Genomic DNA, 19,631 nt, shown 5'->3' with positions numbered 1-19,631 from the left:
GACTTTAAATGAAGCAGGAATTATGAAGACTAGCTTACCCTGTCTTGGCAGAGCTTAGCAGTTGACTATCCTGTGTCCATTTGTCCTATTTGGAAAGCCTTTTGTCTGAGGCTAGCTTGCCATAGTTGAAGCAACTCCACACGGAGGTAATTGATGTTCATCATCTTCTTTGAAGTGGAACTGGGGTACTGTTAGAGTGTTAGAATCATGGGGAACTGTTAGAGTGTTAGAATCATGGGGTACTGTTAGAGTGTTAGAATCATCTACCTCAGAACTGAAGGCAGAAGTCCATTGACATTTTGAATGTGTGTTAATTGTATGATGTATTAACATGAGTATATATCTCAATTTTTGAAATTTTCTAAAATGAAACATATAATCTATTGTGGCATTGTTTTAAGTTAGTATTAATATGCAGAATTTGGCTTTTTAATTTAATATATGGTATCTCTATGACCTGCCATTTTAATTTTTTAAGTCCTTGTAGGACTTTTGTCTGGAGATTTTTTTGATGTTATTGTAAGTTTTGGATTGGATTTTTTGAAGGCTTTTTATTTTGATTTAAAGAGTTTTCTTAATCCCTGTTTTTTGTTTTGTTTTTGTTTTTTCCCTGATCTAGTATTTAATTTTTTTAGTCTCTTTTTAAAGGTCTGTTTTATTTTGATCTTTCCTAAAGAGAACATTTAAAACTGTAATTTTTGGAAAAGCAGGCATTTGAATGCTGGGTAAGTGAAGCAAGAGCATATGGAATCCAGACGCAGTGTGTCCTGGGCTTCCCTCCACCCCAAATATAAAAACACATTTTAAATAAAAAAAAAATTAGAAACTTTATTTTTTATATTTAAATTAAATAATTTAATTTTTATATTTAGCTTTTTTAAAATTATTTTTTAAACTCAATACCTTATTCATTAGACTGTTGGGAGTTTTAGTTTGTACTCTTGTGTTGCATTAGCCCTGTCTCAGTGTGGAGTAGCATCAAAAGACTTTTGGGGGAAGATAGCTAAAGAGAACGAGGGAAGATTATTCAGGGGTTGCAAGCTCCTGTCAGGAATCAGACATGCATGTGAAACTGGTCCTCATGTCTTTGAACTGATTAACAAAAGCTACTTCTTGTCTCTGAGCCTCAGTTTTCTCATCTGCAAAATGGGGAGGGGAATGCTTTTTTTTTTTTTTTTTTTTTTTTTTTTTTTTTTTTAATTTTTAACAGACTTAGTTCATCTATTTTGTCTTTTATAAAAACCCTTATGTGGTAGCCACAGCTGGAGCCTGGGTCCTCTGAACAGAGACTCTGGTGTGGGTTTTCACAAGATGATCAGTGAATTCCTGATAAGGAGACTTGGTGAATACAGTTTCTTTCCAGAGGTCAGGGGTCATTTTTGAGATGGCATCAAAGGTGGCCTTGGCAAAGTTGCCCAGGGTGGCAGTGCAGCCTCTGGCTGAAGTGTAGCAGTCATCTATACCGGCCATCATCAGAAGCTTCTTGGGCACAGGAGCAGAGACAATGCCAGTGCCTCTGGGGGCAGGAATGAGACGCACCAGCACAGAGCCACAGCGGCCTGTCACCTTGCATGGGACAGTGTGGGGCTTGCCAATCTTGTTCCCCCAGTAGCCTCTCCTCACAGGGACGATGGAAAGCTTGGCCAGCATAATGGCTCCTCGAATGGCAGTGGCAACCTCCTTGGAGCACTTAACACCAAGACCAACGTGACCACTGTAGTCCCCGATAGCGACTTGAACCTGGTCCGCTGGCCAGCCCGGGTCTGCGTCTGCACTGGCATGATTTCCAGAACCTCATCCTTTAGAGATGCACCCAGGAAAAAGTCGATAATCCAGACTCCTTAATGGGCAGGGAGAACAGGTAGATCTCCCCCAAAGACTTGATCTTCATGTCCTTAACCAGGCAGCCCAGCTTGGTGACGGGGATCCACTCCTTCCTTGTCTTCAGCTTTACCCCCACGAGCCCCGCGGCCTCGACCACGGCCTCGGCCTCGACCACGACCGCGGCCCCTAAGACCGCTGCTGAATCCTCCGCGGAAGCCACCGCAGCCTCCTAAGCCTGGGCCCCCGGGTCCTCCGGGCCCTCCCGCTGCACCGGGTCACCCACCATTTGGTGTTTTCCTGAAGAAGAAGAAGCGCTTTTTTGTTTTAAAAGACAGCTGGGAGTCATCAAACATAGGCATTGGCAAGATAGTTCAATAGACTGAGGTTCTTGCCACCTAGCTTGATGACCTGAGGAACGCATGATAGAAAATAGCCACATGTTGTCACTGCCACATACCCACTGTGGCACACGTGTGCCCCAGACATTAAATAAATACAATTTTTATTTGTAATTTTTGTTATTTTAAAAGTTTTTTTTTTTAAAAAAAGACAAGAAGGCAGAGCTTGCAAGGAGCAAGGTCACATACCTTTGTAGTTAGGTAAATTTAGGGTTATAGTGAAATCTGTGGAGATCAAGTCCTGCACTTTTATCTACAAAGGGGAACCTGAGGCCAATGCCAGAAAGGTACACCAATCTCACTGCAAAAGTCTGGATCAAACGAGGCTAGAAGCAGAGACAGAAAGGATGAAGAGTCGGCTGCTGGTTCAGCTGGACTGGTCTGGTTAAGGCTTGCTCATCATGGGGCTTGAGAGATGGCTCAAAAGCCAAGAGCACTGGCTGCCCCTGCAGAGGACCCAGGTTCAATTCCCAGTGCCCATGTGGCAGCTCACAACCCCCGTTTCAAGGGATCCAACACTTTCTTCTGGTTCCCAAGGGCACCAGAAATGCACGTGGTACACAGACAAGCAGACAGACAGACACACACAAATATATAGTTTTTTTTTTTTTTTTTTAGAAAGAAAGGAAAGAAAGAGAACGGTGAGATCTGGTGTGAGGTTGTGTGTGCCTGTGATTTCAGCCGCTCATTCAAGGATTCAGGGTGCAACCATGTTCATAAAAAAAAAAAAAAAGGAAGGACAGCCCAACAGGTAAAGGCCTTGCCGTCTGAGAATGGGAATTCAAACCCCAGCATGGGAGGAGAGAACTGACTCCAGCAGGTTGGTCTCTGACCTCCATGCGTGCATACCGCCCACAAGCAGGTGTATATCCCAGAGCCGGCCAGTAGGTGGAGACGCTCCCCTGCCTATCATCCAAGTTTTCAGGACATGGACTCAGACTGAGCTTAGTGGGTAGAGAGTTTTCTGTTCCTTCCTTTTGGATTTTGAAAACAACAACAAAGCTGTGTTCTCGGTGTGTAAATGTTTCCACCGTGTTGGCTGTGGCTGCTGTCCTCTCCCTCTGCTTTGATTTCATATTATCTACTTAGTGCTTCTAGGAAAGGGTCACCAAGGGTGAGCTGCAGCCATTGCTCCAGCACTTCCCATTCTGCCCAGGTCCCTGAAAATACCTCCACAGCCTTATAAACCCGGGACAACAGACAATTCCACCCTCTGGGTGGGCCAGCAGCCATACCTTTGGGATCTGCCCCAGCTGCTCTGTCAAGTCCACCATGTGTCTCTGCTGTTTCTGTGTCCCAGATGTCTTCTGAGGCCTGCTGTCACTCAATGCCGAGTGCAGACTGTTGCAGGGCATTTGTTGGCCCCTGGCTCTTTCAAGGCTCTTCCTTTGAGCGAGATCACACTGAGAGTATACCATGCTGTAAGTCTGCAGACCGGAGCAGACCGGAACAGACTGGAGCAGACTGCTTTTCTTACCCCATCCCGTGGAAAGGACATACTGGAATATGTAAAACTGCACTCCAACCCATGTGGCTAATAAATGTCATTTCTCTACATTCTGGCTGCTCCCCTAAACTCGTTATAGGGAACCGGGAAGAAAAATCACCATTAAGTCTCAAACACATACTGTATTTCAGACATTTAATGTCCCCAAAAGCCTATGTTGAAGGCTTGGTTCCAAGGGAGTCACTTTTAGAGATGGTGGAGCCTAATGAAAGATGTCTTGGGATGGGGAGGGGCTTTACTTGAAGAGGGTTACAAGCTCCTGTTTCCTCTTTCCTCTCTTTGATTCCCTGTTCATGATGTAGTTCTATTCCTCTACCACACTCTGGCTATAACGTGTGGCCTTCTCAGGGCACAGCTTGTCAGGAGCCCAAAGCAATGGGCTACTTAATCACAGGCCGGAAGCTACAGAACTAAGAGCCAAAATAAACCTTTGTCTGATAGATTAACAGTCTCAGGCATTTGGAAGCTGATTGATACACCTGTTAACCAGAGCTATAGAGGGTCAGGTTTCTCTTCCCCGTTTCCAAAGAAGGTAAGAATGCCCAGCAGAGTAGCCTCCTCCCATTCAACACTGTGTTGGTGTTCTACTCAGTAAGAGTGGAGGGAGTTTCAAATTTGTCATAGAATAGAATTAAAAACATCCCAGGCAAGTAAGGGTTTCATTCTAGATGTTTGATACTGTGTAGGATGATCGGGATTTAATTATAAAGAAAAACAAGTATGGTGTCAGCTTCCTGGGGCTCAAAGTCTTCCCTCCATATTTTAAAATTCGAGCACATTGAAGTATAATTTATAAACACTTCACTTAAAAATTTTAAATTACCACACATGCACGTGCACACACACACACACACACACACACACATTGTGATGATTTGTATATGCTCAGTCCAGGGAGTGGCACTATGAGAAGGTGTGGCATTGTTGGAGTAGGTGTGTCACTGTGGGTGTGGGCTCATCTAGCTGCCTGGAAACCAGTATTGTGCTAGCAGCCTTCAGATAAAGATGGAGAATTCTCAGTTCTGCCTGCATCATGCCTGTCTGGATATTACCATGTTCCTACCTGAACCTCTGAATCTGTAAGCCTGCCCCAATTAAATATTGTCCTTATAAGAGTTGCCTTGGTCATGGTATCTGTCCACAGTAGTAAAACCCTACTAAGGCATGTGTGCGTGTGTATGTGTGTATGTGTGTGTGTGTAAAATTTATATATGTATGTATGTATATATGTGTATATATACATATATATATATATATAATTTATATGTGTGTATGTAGGGATACATACTTGTGCCACAAAACTTGTGCAGAGGTCAGAGAGTCAGAGGACAGCTTGCAGTAGTCGTTTCCCTCTTTCTATCATGTAAGTCCTGGGAACTGCACTTGGGTCATCAGGTTTGGTGGCAAGAGTCTTTATCCATTGTGTCCCGTCCCTCGGGATCCAGTTATTCGTGGGGTCGAGGGGGACCTACCCTGGGAAGAAATGGGCAAGAAAAAGGAGCGAGACCAAGCAGAGACTTGTCAAGGTCTGTTTTAATTGTCACAGGTTCTTTCTTTTATACAAGGGGATGGAATGCGGGGTGAGCACACAGAGGAAGGTATCTTGTCAGTTGTTAGCTGGAGATTTAGGGCTTAACTGCCTTCTTGGGACACCTGGGCACCATTGATTGCGGAGCTCCAGAATACAGTCATTAGCGGAGCTGTAACTTATCTTGTATAAAACACCAAGGGCCTTGGGAAAAGGTCATGCTCTCACACAGGGGGAACGGGGTGAGGAGGTCATTGTGGGGCATAGTGTGGACTTCGGCTCCCAACACCACTGAACTCTCTCACTGGCCCTGATTTCTTCAGTTTTACTAAGATGTTCTATGGGGTTCGACAAATATAAATAACCGTACAATCTCCTCCACAACCAGACATACAGAGTGTCTTAGTCTGGGTTCTGTGAGCAGACACCATGACCAAGGCAACTCTTGGGACAACATTTAGTTGGAGCTGGCTTACGATTCAGAGGTTAGGTCCTTTATGGTCATGGCAGGAAGCATGGCACTGCAGGCTGACTTCGTGCTGGAGAGGAGCCGAGAGTCTTGATCTGAAGGCAACCAGGAGACTGTCTTCTCCTCACTGGGCAGAGCTTGAGCATAGGTCCTCAAAGCTCACCACCACGGGGACACACTTCCTCCACCAAGGCCACACCTATTCTAACAAGGACACACCTCCTAATAGTGCCACTCTCTGTGGGCCACACCTACTCAAACCACCTTACAGAGCACTTTGATCACCCCATTTCCTCTCCAGCTTCTCGCCTTCTTCCATTTGTCGTTCCAGGAAGACTGAGGAGGCCATTTCTTGCCTTCTCAAAACTGTTGGCTGTGGAATTTGCTCGTCTTTGTTGCCCCATTTCCCCTGCCCGGAGTGTCATGGTTCTTCATCGAAACCACTCCACATTTCGGCTTCGTGATCTAACTGCTTACACTCTATCCAGCACCACCACACTCTCCCTGCTGGTGTGAACATTACTGCTGAGCACCACTGCGTGCAATGCATAGGCCATTTTAAAACATTTGATGCTTTCACTTGGTCACATGTAACCCAGGACATCCTCAAACTCATGAGCCAATGGCTTGGGATACAGCAGATAGAATGTTGCTAGGAACTCAACTCCTTTGGAAGGGTACTGTAGCCACCATATTGTCTTTTCAGGCCCTAAACACACTTCTTTTTGTTGACTGCTTTCTAGTTGGATCATAGAGGCTTCAACCACCTGGGGAACCAGGACATGGCACAAAGATCCCCCAACCCACGCTTTATGACACCACCACTGAGTCACAGAGGCTCCACTGCTCCCAGCTCCGGGGATGCCCCAGCCCCTTGGGCAAAGTTTTGCCTGCGTGGGGCTGATGGGGAAAGATGGAATTTCTTGGAACCACTCAGACACCGAGTTACTGTGGCCCCAAGAAAGGCTGTGCCTTGCAGGCGCTGCCCCCTGCTGGGCAGGACCCTGTGGTACAGGAATGCTACCAACCCTTTCACCTGCCCGGATACCGCTACTTGAACGCATGGAGACCCAGCGTCTTCTATAAGATCGCCACCACCCAGACATGCCCCGAGGAATGCTCAGGCAGCCGGCGGCCGCCCACCATCCTGCCTTCGCTCCGCTCCGCGCTCTTCTGTCGCTACACCCCACGCGACTGGGACCGCTCCAATGATCTGCAGATCAGAGGTGCAGAGGCCTCGCGGCTCTGGGCCAGCCGGCTGACAGGCGACTCCCTGCGGATCATGCAGGACAAGGACCAGCTCACACACCAGATGCAGGAGGGAACCTCCCGGAACCTGAGCCAGAGGCTATCCGACATCGGCTTCTGGAAGTCCGAGTTGTGCTATGAGCTGGACAGGCTTCTGACAGAGAACAGCAGCATGGACACCCTCAAGAGGCGCTTGGAGTGCGCAGCTGAGGAGGTGAACTGTCCCCTGCAGGTGAGTGGGAAGGCGACACCACTGCACCTGCTGTTACTGAGTCAAGGTGGCAGGCACCTTGCAGGTGGGTTGAATTGTAGTCTTTCACTATCAGATTTTAAGGTGAAAATGAATGGATCCTGGAGAGATAGCTCAGGGTTAAGAGCAGTTGTTCTTGCAGAGGCCCTGGGTTTGGGTTCCTAGCACCCACGTGGCAGCAGCTCACACAGGCCTGGAACTCTAATTTCACAGGCTGGGAAACACTCTTCTAGGCCCCTAGGGCCCTGCATACTTGTGCATATAGACACGGAGCAAGCAAAATACTATACACACATAATGAAAATAAAGAAATTTAAGAATAACTATCTCAGCCCGCTCAGTTCCTCTAGCTTGTACAGTAACCTCGTGACTAAGCCTCTTCCCAGTTTCTGTGGCTTAGTCTTCTGTGTACACTGGGTACACTGTGTGCACTGGGTATGCTGTGTATACTGTGTATACTGGATATATAGTGGGTATGCTGTGTACACTGGGCACACTGGGTATGCTGTGTATACTGTGTATACTGGATATATAGTGGGTATGCTGTGTATACTGGGTACACCGTGTATGCTGTATATACTGGGTCTGCTGTGTACACTGGGCACACTGGGTATATGTATACACTGGGTACACTGGGTATGCTGTGTATACTGTGTATGCTGTGTACACTGGGTACACTGGGTATACTGTGTACACTGGGTATGCTGTGTATACTGGGTATGTTGTATATACTGTGTATACTGGATATATAGTGGGTATGCTGTGTATACTGGATACACTGGGTATGCTGTGTATACTAGGTACACTGGGTATGCTGTGTATACTGGGTATGCTGTGTATACTGGGTGTGCTGTGTATACTGGGTATGTTGTGTATACTGTGTATACTGGATATATAGTGGGTATGCTGTGTATACTGGGTATGCTGTGTATACTGTGTATACTGGATATATACTGGGTATGCTGTGCATGCTGGGTACACTGGGTATACTGTGTACACTGGTTATATTGTGTATACTGGCTCTGCCTTCTCACTGACATGTTCAGGAGTGGCTCCTGCCTGCTGCTTGCCCTGATGTCTGTTTGTATCCGTATTGACCCATGTACTGACTGACTGCTGTCTAGCCAATGCTTTTGAATACACTCCCAGTCTAAAGTGGAATGTGGTACCCAGCACTCGTGTGTGTGTGTGTGTGTGTGTGTGTGTGTGTGTGTGTGTGTGTGACACACACACACACACACACACACACACACACACACACATTGTGGTAGTTTAAATTTGCTTAGGCCAGGGAGTGGCACTATTAGGAGGAGTGATCTTGTTGGAGGAAGTGTGTCACTGAGGGGGTGGGCTTTGAGACCTTCCTCCTAGCTGCCTAGAAGTCAGTCTGCTCCTGGATTCCTTTTATTGAGGATGTAGAACCCTCAGCACCACATCTGCCTGGGTGCTGCCATGCTGATAACGGACTGACCTCTGAAACCTCAAGCCAGCCCCAATTAAATGTTGTCCTTTATAAAAGTAACCTTGGTCATATTTCTTCACAGCAGTGGAAACCCTAAGACACACGCCTGTGTAAGGTCCCTAATTGTTTTAGTTTCTGTTCTATTGCTGTGAAGAGACACTGTGGTTAGGGGACTCTGATCTGGGGCTTGCTTACATTAGAGGGCAGGTCCGTGACTGTCATGTGGGAAGGTGTAACATTGCTGCAGTTCAGAGCTTTCCGTCCTGATCTTCAGCCGCACACACAGAGAGCGACGCTGGGCCTTGTGTGGGTTTTTGAAACCTCAAAGTCACTCCCAGTGACACACCTCTTCCAACAAGGACACACCGTAAGCCACCACACCAGTCCTCATGCCTTGTCCTGCCATCAGGCCCCCTTCTCTCCCTGCTGGTCCTCCCCTTCTGCTTTGCTATCAAACACATCGACCTTTGTTTCCACCTCTAAGATTTCCTCTTGACCTCTCACGGTCCCTTCTACATCTTAGCTCAAGTCTCAGCACATAGAAATACAGATCATAGGAACACACATATGCACTCACTCACACACACACACACACACACACACACACACACACACACAAGAAATCTGTTTGTCTCTCTGAGTCTGACTTATCTCAGCGTGATTTCTAGTTCCATTTACCTTCCTACACGTCTACACGTGTTATAATTTCTTTTTTGGGGGGTGGCTGAATAAACCCCATCATGGAATATACCGCATTTTCTTTATCTAGACGGGTTCAGTTTCCTAGCTGTTGTAAATAGTGCATCTATAAATACAGAGAAGCAGATACTTGTATGGGATGCTAACTTAGTTCTTCAAGTACATACTAAGTGTGGTACAGCAGGTCACATGTTAGCTCCATTTCCAGGTTTTATTTTTTTGGTGTGTGTATAAATGCATGTGCATGTGTGTGTGTGTGTGTGTGTGTGTGTGTGTGTGTGTGTGTGTGTGTTTGCATGCATGCGTGTATGTGCTCGAGCCTGTGTTCATGTACTCACAGATGAGAGTGCATTGTGTGTGTGCGTGTGTGTGTGTGTGTGTGTGTGTGTGAAGGCGTGCCTGTGTACCTCCATCGAGCTTTCCTAAGTGGCTTCAGGGATCAATGGACACTTTTGAGTAAGTGAATTTCTATCCTCATGTGGACATTCCTGACACTCCTTGGCTTTCTAGGCTCCTAGCTTTTCATGTTGAGATGTCTCTGGGTTTCATGCAATGGATGCTCAGCAGCTGTAGCTTAGCCAAACAGTTTTTCTGTCATGATGAGAATTCCAGAGACAAATGCAGACCCAACTCCATGCCTGGGACCAGCACCCTCTCTCCTCTCCTCCCTCCCTCCGGACCTCCCTCTCCCTCTGTCACCCACAGCAGCTGGCTCTTGTCCTAATGCTAAAAGGAGGGATCCTATTTCAAGTGACAAGCTCCAGAGTATTTGGTATTCTCATTTGAGGCAGGAAGTGAGGATAGGAGAAAGACTGTCAACTCTGTGCCGTACTAGCAGGGAACAGCGGTGATCCAGAGTCCCATTTCCCCTTTTCTGCCTATTTGCCAGAGCTCAGAGGCCTGCCTCCTGGCTGCAGAGGAGTCTGGGTAGGACAATGTTTTTCTCTACGCCCTGGAGAAGGTTTTGTTATTGGGTAGAGAAGCTGGTTATTTTTTTATTTATTTTTGTTATTGGGTAGAGTGCTGGGGAAGAAAGTGGCTGTGTGTGCCACCTGCTGTGAGAATTAGTTCTAGGTCTCACGGGATCATACAGGGAGCTCAGTTTGAGACTGCGGCCTGTGGAAGCCTACACACCTGACAGCTGTATCCACACCAGTGTCAGGACACTGACAGAAAGCTCAAGGCATAGGTTCTTATCACTCTGGAACTCCCAAATTCATCTGGGGAAAGCTCTGCTCCACCCATCCCACCTCCTCCCCGCCCCCAGGCTTGGGCAGAGACAGAGCATCATGGGAAATCTTGCTCACCCTCCCCCTCTCTTTTCATTCCTTCAGCTTGACACACCTGGGTTCTATCTACTCCCTGGCTCCTGGGTTACCACAGTCCAGATGTGTCTTAGCAACAGGAATGATCCTCCTGTCGCAGGCTCCTTACCCTCAGCAGCCAAAGGAAGGCGGGGTTTCAAATCTCAAACTAGATTGCATCCTTCTCCTACTGATTCCTAGATGGTTTCCTTAAATTTAGCATCTTTTGGGGGGTGTGTTGTAGGATGCTGTTTCATGTAGCCTGGGTTGGCCTCAGAATCATTATGTAGCCCGGGATGACCTTAAGTTCCTGCTTCTCTGGCCTTTACCTCTCAAGCGCTGGGATTACAGACATTCACCGGTACACTGGGTTTATGCTGTACTTGGGAACTGCCAAGCGTGTGCTCTCAGCTTTATTTATCCCCAGACCCATGAGTTCCCTTCCTCCATAAGCAGCACGAAGGTTCTGCCCTTCCTCCCTCCGTGCCAGTCCCAGTGGCTTTCTTGTTTCTCTAACCTCGGGGCCTTTGCACTGCAGGAACTTCACCCCTCTTACTCTTTGCCTTCCTGTCTCATGTTTCATGTCACAATAAAAGTAACTTGTTTCCTGATGTAATTGTCATCTCCGAGGTTTACTGCCTCCATCTGCTAACCTAGGTCTAGAATGACTTCAGCCTCTGAGACTTGCTGCTGAACAAGCTTACCCTTTCTCGTTCTTTCTGAACTCTGGCTGGCTGGTTCAACTCAGCTGTTCTGGCCCAAACTCCTCTCCCAGCTTTTGACTCATCTGGCTTTTCTCTTGGCCTCAGACTGACTCTAGCAATCTTTTCTAATCTTCTGGCTCCTTCTCATTCTCTTGCTCGCTCTGTCCGTGCCTGTGTCTAGTTAGTTCTCTCTTCAGTCTGTCTCGGTAACACCGCCTCCTCCTCCCTCCCCGCTGCTCCCCGTCCCCCACCCCCCAACTTTACTGCACTGTCTCCACAATCTCTACTGTATTCCTGCACTGTCCTCTCTTCCTACCTGTGCTGTCTGTCTGTCTCTCCTGTAAGTAGCTTCCCTTTATTCTCCTCGTGAGAGTTGGGAAGATTCTATTCTGTCAAATCTTCCTCTGATTCACTTTACATTAAAACATAGGCGCCTTCTTAGATTGACATTAAAGGTGCATACTAAGTGCTTGTCTATATTTCAGTCAAAGGGGGACTAAAGGTGTGTGCTACCCTAACTAGAAACCAGTTCAAATATCCTGTAACTAATCTCCACTTATCTTTTCCTCACTGATCGCTTACTCCTCACCCACCAAGGTCACCTTATTTTTGTTGCATCCCTGATTAAAATTTATTTTGTATTGTATGTGTGTGTATGTATGTATGTTCTGCACACACACACACACACACACATGCATGCATGTGCACCATGGTATGTATGTGGAGGTCAAAGGACAACTTGCAAGTGTTGCTTCTCTCCTAGCATGTGGGTCTTAGTGATCAAACTGGGGTCATCAGGCTTGGCATTAAGCACCTTTACCCACTGAGTTCCTTTAGGTTCTCTTTGCTCTTTGGAATGCAGGCTGCATTGTGGCAGGACGTATGGGCAGTCACTGGGCTTCACTCCCACACCTCAGCCAAGCAGACCTCAGAGGAGGGCCTCCAAAGCTCCTGGCCAACGGGACACTGGAGCCCCCATCCTTTTTATATTGCTCTGTGCCTGGGCTTCAGAAACCCTCTGCTCACCTCTTTGGCCTGTTGGCCTTTGTGATGTCACAGGCAGGCTGGTGGATGATCACTTCCTCGTCTTTATAAGAACATCTGTAACCAAACATCTCATGCTCCTGCCTTCTCTTGTGCTCAGGTCTCCAAGACAGCTAGGATGAAGGCCAGGGACTGTGGCAATGTTGTCATGGTTTCAGAGGGCCCTGCCCCTCTCTGGAGCATGCCTTCTACTCGAACAGCACCAAAAAAAAAAAAAAAAAAAAAAAAAGAAAAGAAAAGAAAAAAGATGTACAGTCACAAGGACTATCTTATTTATGGGTTCACCATTGTGTAGAAATGCCATGACCAAAGCAACTCTTAGAAAAGAGTTTAGCTGAAGCAGACAGCAAGGTGCTGGCTGGAGCAGCAGCTGCGAGCTTTACATCCTGATCTGCAGGTCACACACAGAGGAAGGGAGTCAGCCTGGTGTGTGGGGGCTTTTGACACCCACCCCCAGTGACTCTGCAACAGAACACACCTCCTCCAACAAGGCCACATTTCCTAATCTTTCCTGAACAGTTCACCTTCTGGGAAGTAAGCATGCAAATATTTGAGCTTATGGGACAGGGAAATCATTGTTATCAAAATCCCAACAGGTACCATTGGCAAATTACTTTTCTTGTGCTATGCCAAAATTCCTTGGAAGAGTAGATAGGGAATAGGATTTATTTTGACTTGCAGTTTGAGGAAGCAGGAGCGCAAGGCATCTGGCCACGTTGTGTCCACAGTCAGGACAGAGAAAGATGAATTCTGGTGCTCAGTTTGTTCCCTCCTTTTTATCCAGTCTGAGACCCCAGCTCAGGAAATGTATGGAGCTGACAGTAAAGATTCTCCATTACAGACAGGGTTCTGCACGAGGGTTTGACACTTTCTGGTGGGCATGGTCTGCCGGATTGGTGAGATAGTGTGCCAACCCCAAGACCACACACACATAAAGCACAGGGTGTCTAAGACGGTACCAAGTGTGTCCCATGGCACACAGTTGAAGTGGCTGAGCCTGAGTTTGAACCCTAGAAACAGGACAGCTGCTGACATCACATCTGAAGTGACAGCAGAGCTTGGCTTTATTGTCATCATAGTTTGGGAAAGCTTTGGAGAGTGTAGGAGGGACATGACCCTGTGATCAATACCTGTTGATGACAGCTCACAGTGTCAGAGTGTTTTGTCCATAATCGATTAGCCCAGATATGATGGCCGTGGAAATGCGTGACAAAGGCTGTTCACTTTTTGCATGATAAGAAGAAAGAGAAAACACAGGAAGAGATCAGGATCTGTGGGATATACACCTGTAGCCCACTTCCCCCTAGACCTAATCTCTGACCTTAATCCATTGATGAGGTTTGAGTCCTCCTGAGAGAATCACCTCTGGAATCATCCTCATGGACACAGAGGTGTGCTTTGGTATCTATCTGTCTGTCTGTCTATCTGTCTGTCTATTTGTCTATCTGTCTGTCCATCTATCTATCTATCTATCTATCTATCTATCTATCTATCTATCTATCTATCTATCATCTATCTATATCTAGATCTATATCTTTCATCTATCTATCTATCCATCTATCCATCTTTCTTTCTTTTTTTCTTTTGGGACAAGGCTCACTAGATAGTTCTGATTGTTCTGGAACACACTAGTTATGGCTGACCAGGAACTCAGAGAAATCTACCTGCTCCTGTCTTCTGAGTATTGGGATCAAAGGCACGGGGCATTATGCCTGGTTTCTAGGTGTTTCTAAGCCCTATCAAGGTAATGTCAAGGTGAACCATCATAGGCTCCCTCAGTTATTCCGCGTCCTGGGACAGATCCTTGTCCTGTCTTGAATACAGGGGCTGTCAGTGCCCCTGGCACAAGAGCACAGCGACAAAACCCAGGGAACACCAGGCTTCTCACAGAACAGAGCCACGAGGCATAGGCTGTATGTCACTCGGGGTCTTCCCAGGCCTCCATAGGATACCCTCTTTCCCATTTTTCCAATAGGTGGCCCTGGAGTGTCTGTACAATCGGGAGAAAAGGATTGGGATTGACCTGGTCCACGACAATGTGGAGAAAAACCTAATCCGGGTAAGGTTCCACCTGGAAGTGGGAGAGAGGACAGCTGGCTGATCAGAGGTTCCGAGTGGCCTCTGGAGCAGATAGGATGCCTCATGGAGTTAGGGCTCAGAAACATGAGTAGAGCCCCAAGGTCCTCATGTAGGAATGGGATTATTTTATCTCAATTTTGTTATTTTATAAATGGCCATATGATAATAGTAAAAGCTCATGTATTTATTTTTGTTCATTTATGCAGGGTCATGTGTAGCCCAGGCTATCCTCAAACTTATTATGTAGCTGAGGATGACCTTAAATCCCTGATCCTTCTGAGCACTGGGATTACAGACATATACTATGACATCCAGCTCATACAGTGTTGGGAATCCAACTCAAGGCTAGGCAAACACTTCTTTCCATCCTAATGAGAGTGTTCATTAAGCATATACTATACATTGTGAACCACTTCAGGTGCACGGTTTAATTTAGTGACTAGATAATCTTTGATCACTCTGCACATAGGTAGTTGCTAAATTTTATTTTAAACTTTAAGTACATAAAAAGGAGCCAAATATAGTGCCCCATACCTGTAATACCAGCAACACAGGGGGCCCAGGTCAGAGGATCATTAAGCCAAGGCCTGCATAAGCTGTAAAATGAGTTCAAGGCTAGACTGGGCAAATCAGTGAGCTCCTGTTTCAAAATAAAAAGAGGGGTGGGGGATAGCTCAGTGGTAGAACTGCCTGCCCAGCTCATATTAGGCCCTGAGTTCAAGTTCAATTCAGAGAGAGAGAGAGAGCAAGAGAGCAAGAGAGACAGACAGGGGTGGGAGAGGTGGGGAGAGAGGAGAAGAGAGAGGTGGGAGGAAGAAACAAGGAAGAAGGGAAGAGAGAGGGAGGGAAGGGAGAAAGGGGGAAGAGAAGAAAAAAAGAAGCCTAGGTATGGCAACACATGACTACAGTCCCAGCTCTAGGGAGGTTGAGGCAGGAGGATGCTGAGTTTGAGGCCTCTACTATCCAATCTTTGCGTCCATGGTCCTGGGATTCCCCACTCTGGTGTTCCCCACATGGGGTGTCTGCAGGAGTGCTCTGACCTGGGAATGCCTTCCTGTGTCAGCGCTGTGTGACTTTTTTTTTTTTTTTTTCTTTTTCTTTTCAGGAAGTAGATTTACTAAAATGTTGCCAGGATCAGATGAGAAAATTAGCTAAAAGAATCGATTTCCAGATTAGGTAAGGAGCCTTCTCCTTCAGGATTGTTTGTGGATTCCCATATTTCTGGGAAACTTGTCTCTGGGTAACATTTGAGATTCATGGTGTGCTGTTAGATGTTTAACACTAGCTCTGTGGGGCGGGAAGGGTGGTGGTGTGTCTTGATTTGCTAATGCTCCTTCCAATGGATGGGACCACCAAGGGATGTGATCTGCTCTCCGGACCTGACAGGAGGCACCAGCCTCCCTAGACCTACTTTAGCTATGGCTTCCCCAAGCCAGGTCTGAAGTTGGGAAGGGCAGCACTAGGTGACACTGGGCAATAAGCCAACGAACCGGGACCTCTTCAGAAAGGTACCAGGGGACGCTTGAGCAGGGAGTCTTCAAAAGGCACCAGCTTCTGTTCTTGGGCCATGATGTAAACTGGTATCATGCCAAGCGGGGGCCCCTCGCGTAATTAAAGGGAGGCCTGTGCTTTGCTGGGCTTGGAGCCCCTAGCTAAGCCCCTGGGCCCCTCGGCTCCCAGGAGCCGGCTTCTCCCCGTGGCACCAGGGCTTGGCGTTTATCTTTCTTAGACACGCTGCTCTGCTGGCTTTTCCTGTTTGCTGGCTCTTGTCTCAGAGGGCACAGCCCGGGCCGCCCTTCCTGATGTGGCCAGCAGGGTGGTCTGTAGTGTGGGAATGCTCAGACCTAGCTTGCTGGGAGGCTGACTCGCGCAGGTGGTCATGGGTAAGAACCCCTGGCTCAAGGTTTTCTGTGCCAGGACAGACTTACATCCAGGAAGTGGGACATTCTCATAGTACACGCATCCACAAAGAGCAGAAACGATTCCTCTTGACTGGGGAGGGCCCTTCCTGGTGGACAGACAGCAGAGGTCTCTCCTCCTGGCCTCTCCAACACGCAGCAGTAGTGCTCTCAGATTCTCCAGCTGTCTTCTGGCTTTCTTTCATTAAAGCCCACGTTCATCAGTCAAGACACAGCTCAGTTTCTTTACCCTGACCTAATGTGGTACTGAGTAGGTCCTGGCAGGATTTCCTGTAACTGTATGGTAGCACCACCATTGGGGACTTCCATTTCCTTTCGTCTGAGTGATTAGACAGACACCTTTCAATAGCAACCATATCCACGGGAGAGGGAGAGAAGAAGGGGTGATAAAGGAGAAAGAAAGACACAGAAGATTTAAGATGGAGAAACGAGACGCGCCAGAGATTAATATGAAGGAGAGAGACACGGGGGAGGGGGAGGGGGAGGGGGAGGAGAGGAGCTAAAGGGAAGCCCATCATTGTAACTGGTGCCTGGCTGAGCCCTTATTAATGAAATCATTGCCTTACCACTTCAAGGCCTTGCCTATTATTAACAAGAACTCACCTGCACCAATAGGAAACAAAACAAAACAAAATAGGAAGAGGTTCAGGTTTAGAAGTCTCTAGAGTCACTAGATCCTAGCTAGGAATCACTGTCTACTCAGTACATTTAGGTCTGAAATTACCTTTTATTAATAGACAAGACTTACTGTTTTCCCTTAAAGACCAGACTCTGAACTCTCCTTTCAGAATTCATTCATTCTGATGTTAGATGTCATTTGAAACAATGGAGATGAGAAAGGAGCAGGTTCTTGGTATCTGGTGAGAATCATGAAGATGGTTTGCGTTGGCCAAGCTTCTTCGCTCTGATTCCAGGAGTGTGAACTAGAGTTTCTGCCCCCACACCCTCTCCTCTTCACCCTACCAGTCTCCGGCCCCACCAGCCCCAGACTCCAACCAACCCTGACCCCACCCAGTCCCTGACCCTGTTCAGCCCCTGCCTCTTCCTAGGCCTGGCCTCTGACTCCACCCACTTTCTGACTCTGAGCTGCGAATTCTCAGTCACCCGTGCAGCTTTGTCCAGCGTGCCTATTCCTACTTGATATGAGCACCCAGCTCAGACACCAGCTCAACCCTGGGAAGTTCTCCACGTTAACCTTCTGGCTTAAATGTATTACTTCCTGTATTACTTCCGCTGTATTACTTTCTGTCTTCTTAAGGCCCCCATGTCTCCCTTTACTGTGGCCATTATATTTATTTTCCCTGTACTTGTTTATTTAAATCTGAGCAACTTGAAGACAGAGTAGGTTTTAACTACACTTTAACCCTTCTGTTCAGGTATCCTTTCATTTCACACTGACTTGTTTGTGATGAACATGACTCCAAACACACTTTGTCTAGAGATGTTTGGGTTCTTCTAAATCTAGCCTGCCATCTGTTCTTATAAATATAGGTTTTTTTTTTTTCTTTTTTGCTGTTGTTTGTTTTTGTTTTTGAGACCAGGTTTCTCTGAGTAGCCCTGACTGTCCTGGAACTCACTCTAGACCAGGAAGGCCTTGAACCCAGAGATCCCCCTGCCTCTGCCTCCCAAGTATTGGGACTAAAGGTGTGTGCCACCACTGCCTGGCAGAGATTTTTAAAAAGCCTTATTTTTATTTTGTGTGTATGAGTGTTTTCCTACATGTACATATGTGTACTAGACGTGTACCTGGTATCTGGAGAGGCCAGATGCCATGGAACTGAGGTTACAGATGGTTATGAGTTTCCATGTGGGTGCTGGGAACTGAACTCACATCCTCTGGGGAGTGCTCTTTCCTGCAGGGGAGGGGCATGCATGTGCCTACATATTCCCTGAGTGCTTGAGCGAATGCTACTGAGATACCATGTTACTTAGAGCCTGAGATATTGACTACTTGGCCTTATATAGTAAATGCTGGCCCATCCTCTTTTCCCCCCAATTTGCATTTTACGTGTGTGTGTGTGTGTGTGTGCACCGGTGCACACTCCCATGCCATTTGGAGACCAGAGAACAACTCTCAGGAGTCTCTCCTTATGCAAGTCATCAAGCAGGAACAGCAAGCTCTTTTGCTTCCTGAGCCGAGTTGTTGGCCTGGCTCATTTCTGTTTTCCCGATAACAAACTTGTCCTGGACTAGCCCATGGCTCTGGGTGTGCCACACAGTGCTTTTCCGGGAGGCTGAGGACCGGGTTTGCGGCCTGGGCTTTGCCTCCACCTGCTGTATGATGATGACATTTGGTGGAGGACACAGGGTGACCACATATTGCTTCTCCCTGCAGAGATAATCGGGATGCCCAACATGCCCTAGAGCGGGACATCGAGGACAAGAGCTCTGCACAGGGTATTGATGAGAGTTGTTTTAACCTAAGAAACACATCTGACTCCATTAGTTTCTTCCACGGTGTGGAGAAGTTTGATGGAACGTACGTACTAAGCTCTCTCTCCTTGTCTCTGGCCACGCCCAGTGGGAGTGAAGGGCAAGAGGAATAAGGAGTGTTGTGTACCAGTCAAGCAACCTTTGAATGGGATCTTCTGTTGCAAGGGACGGGATCCCAGGCTCACCAGCAGGTCAAGATCAAAGTTCACCAGAAACCTGTAGGGGAGCATCAGAGCCAAGCAGAAGGCTCTGGGGAAAGGTTGTGAAAGCCATGTGGAGCCAAGCAGTGGGAGCTATTGACCTGTGTCCTGGGAGTCTCTGCGCTCACTCTATAGCCCTGGCTCTGCACCCATCTGTGTGACCTTGGGTGGGAGGCACTGGGTACATGCTCACAGTATCATCTTTCCATCCTTGTTCCACCCTCTCCAAGATCCAAATTACGTGACTGGCTTAGCAGAGCATCTCAGGGCCACTGCAACAGTGCCAGGGTGTGCTGGGAATAACCCCATTGCCAGTTACCTCAAAGCATAAAACATAATGGCTGTCACCAATAGGAGTAGACATTTTATCCAGGAGTGTCTACCAGCGCTGTGATTTGTGGGAGAGAGAGTAGATTTTTAGGAACTGGGAATAAGGCTCAGTGTTCGCCTAGCATCTGCACCCATACACACAGAGAGAAATCATACACACACACACACACACACACACACACACACACGCAGAGAAACCAAACACACCAATTCTTCAGCCAGGCTGATAGGGC

General features: G+C 47.2%; 1 protein-coding gene and 1 pseudogene across 2 annotated transcripts in view; one reads left to right on the top strand and one right to left on the bottom strand.

Annotated features, from left to right (window-relative positions):
- Nucleotides 1–1,245: 1,245 nt before the first annotated feature.
- On the bottom strand, nucleotides 1,246–2,099 carry LOC308440447 (small ribosomal subunit protein uS5-like; annotated as a pseudogene). The gene has a single exon. The product of its transcript is annotated as a small ribosomal subunit protein uS5-like (transcript).
- A 4,540-nt stretch (nucleotides 2,100–6,639) lies between these two features.
- Nucleotides 6,640–19,631, top strand: part of TEKT5 (tektin 5) — a gene marked incomplete at both ends in the record, with an annotated part of 36,103 nt that continues 23,111 nt past the window's right edge. Inside the window, 4 exons of the mRNA XM_080942200.1 lie at nucleotides 6,640–7,206; nucleotides 14,413–14,496; nucleotides 15,622–15,692; nucleotides 18,771–18,914. Of these exons, the coding sequence (XP_080798326.1) occupies nucleotides 6,640–7,206; nucleotides 14,413–14,496; nucleotides 15,622–15,692; nucleotides 18,771–18,914 (866 nt within the window). The remainder of the gene's footprint in view (nucleotides 7,207–14,412; nucleotides 14,497–15,621; nucleotides 15,693–18,770; nucleotides 18,915–19,631) is intronic.

The sequence above is a fragment of the Micromys minutus genome, assembly GCF_963924665.1.
Source record: "Micromys minutus genome assembly, chromosome: 31".
NCBI lineage: Eukaryota > Metazoa > Chordata > Mammalia > Rodentia > Muridae > Micromys > Micromys minutus.
The sequence above is the reverse complement of the archived record's forward strand: the minus strand, read 5'-3'. Positions and strand labels throughout refer to the sequence as shown.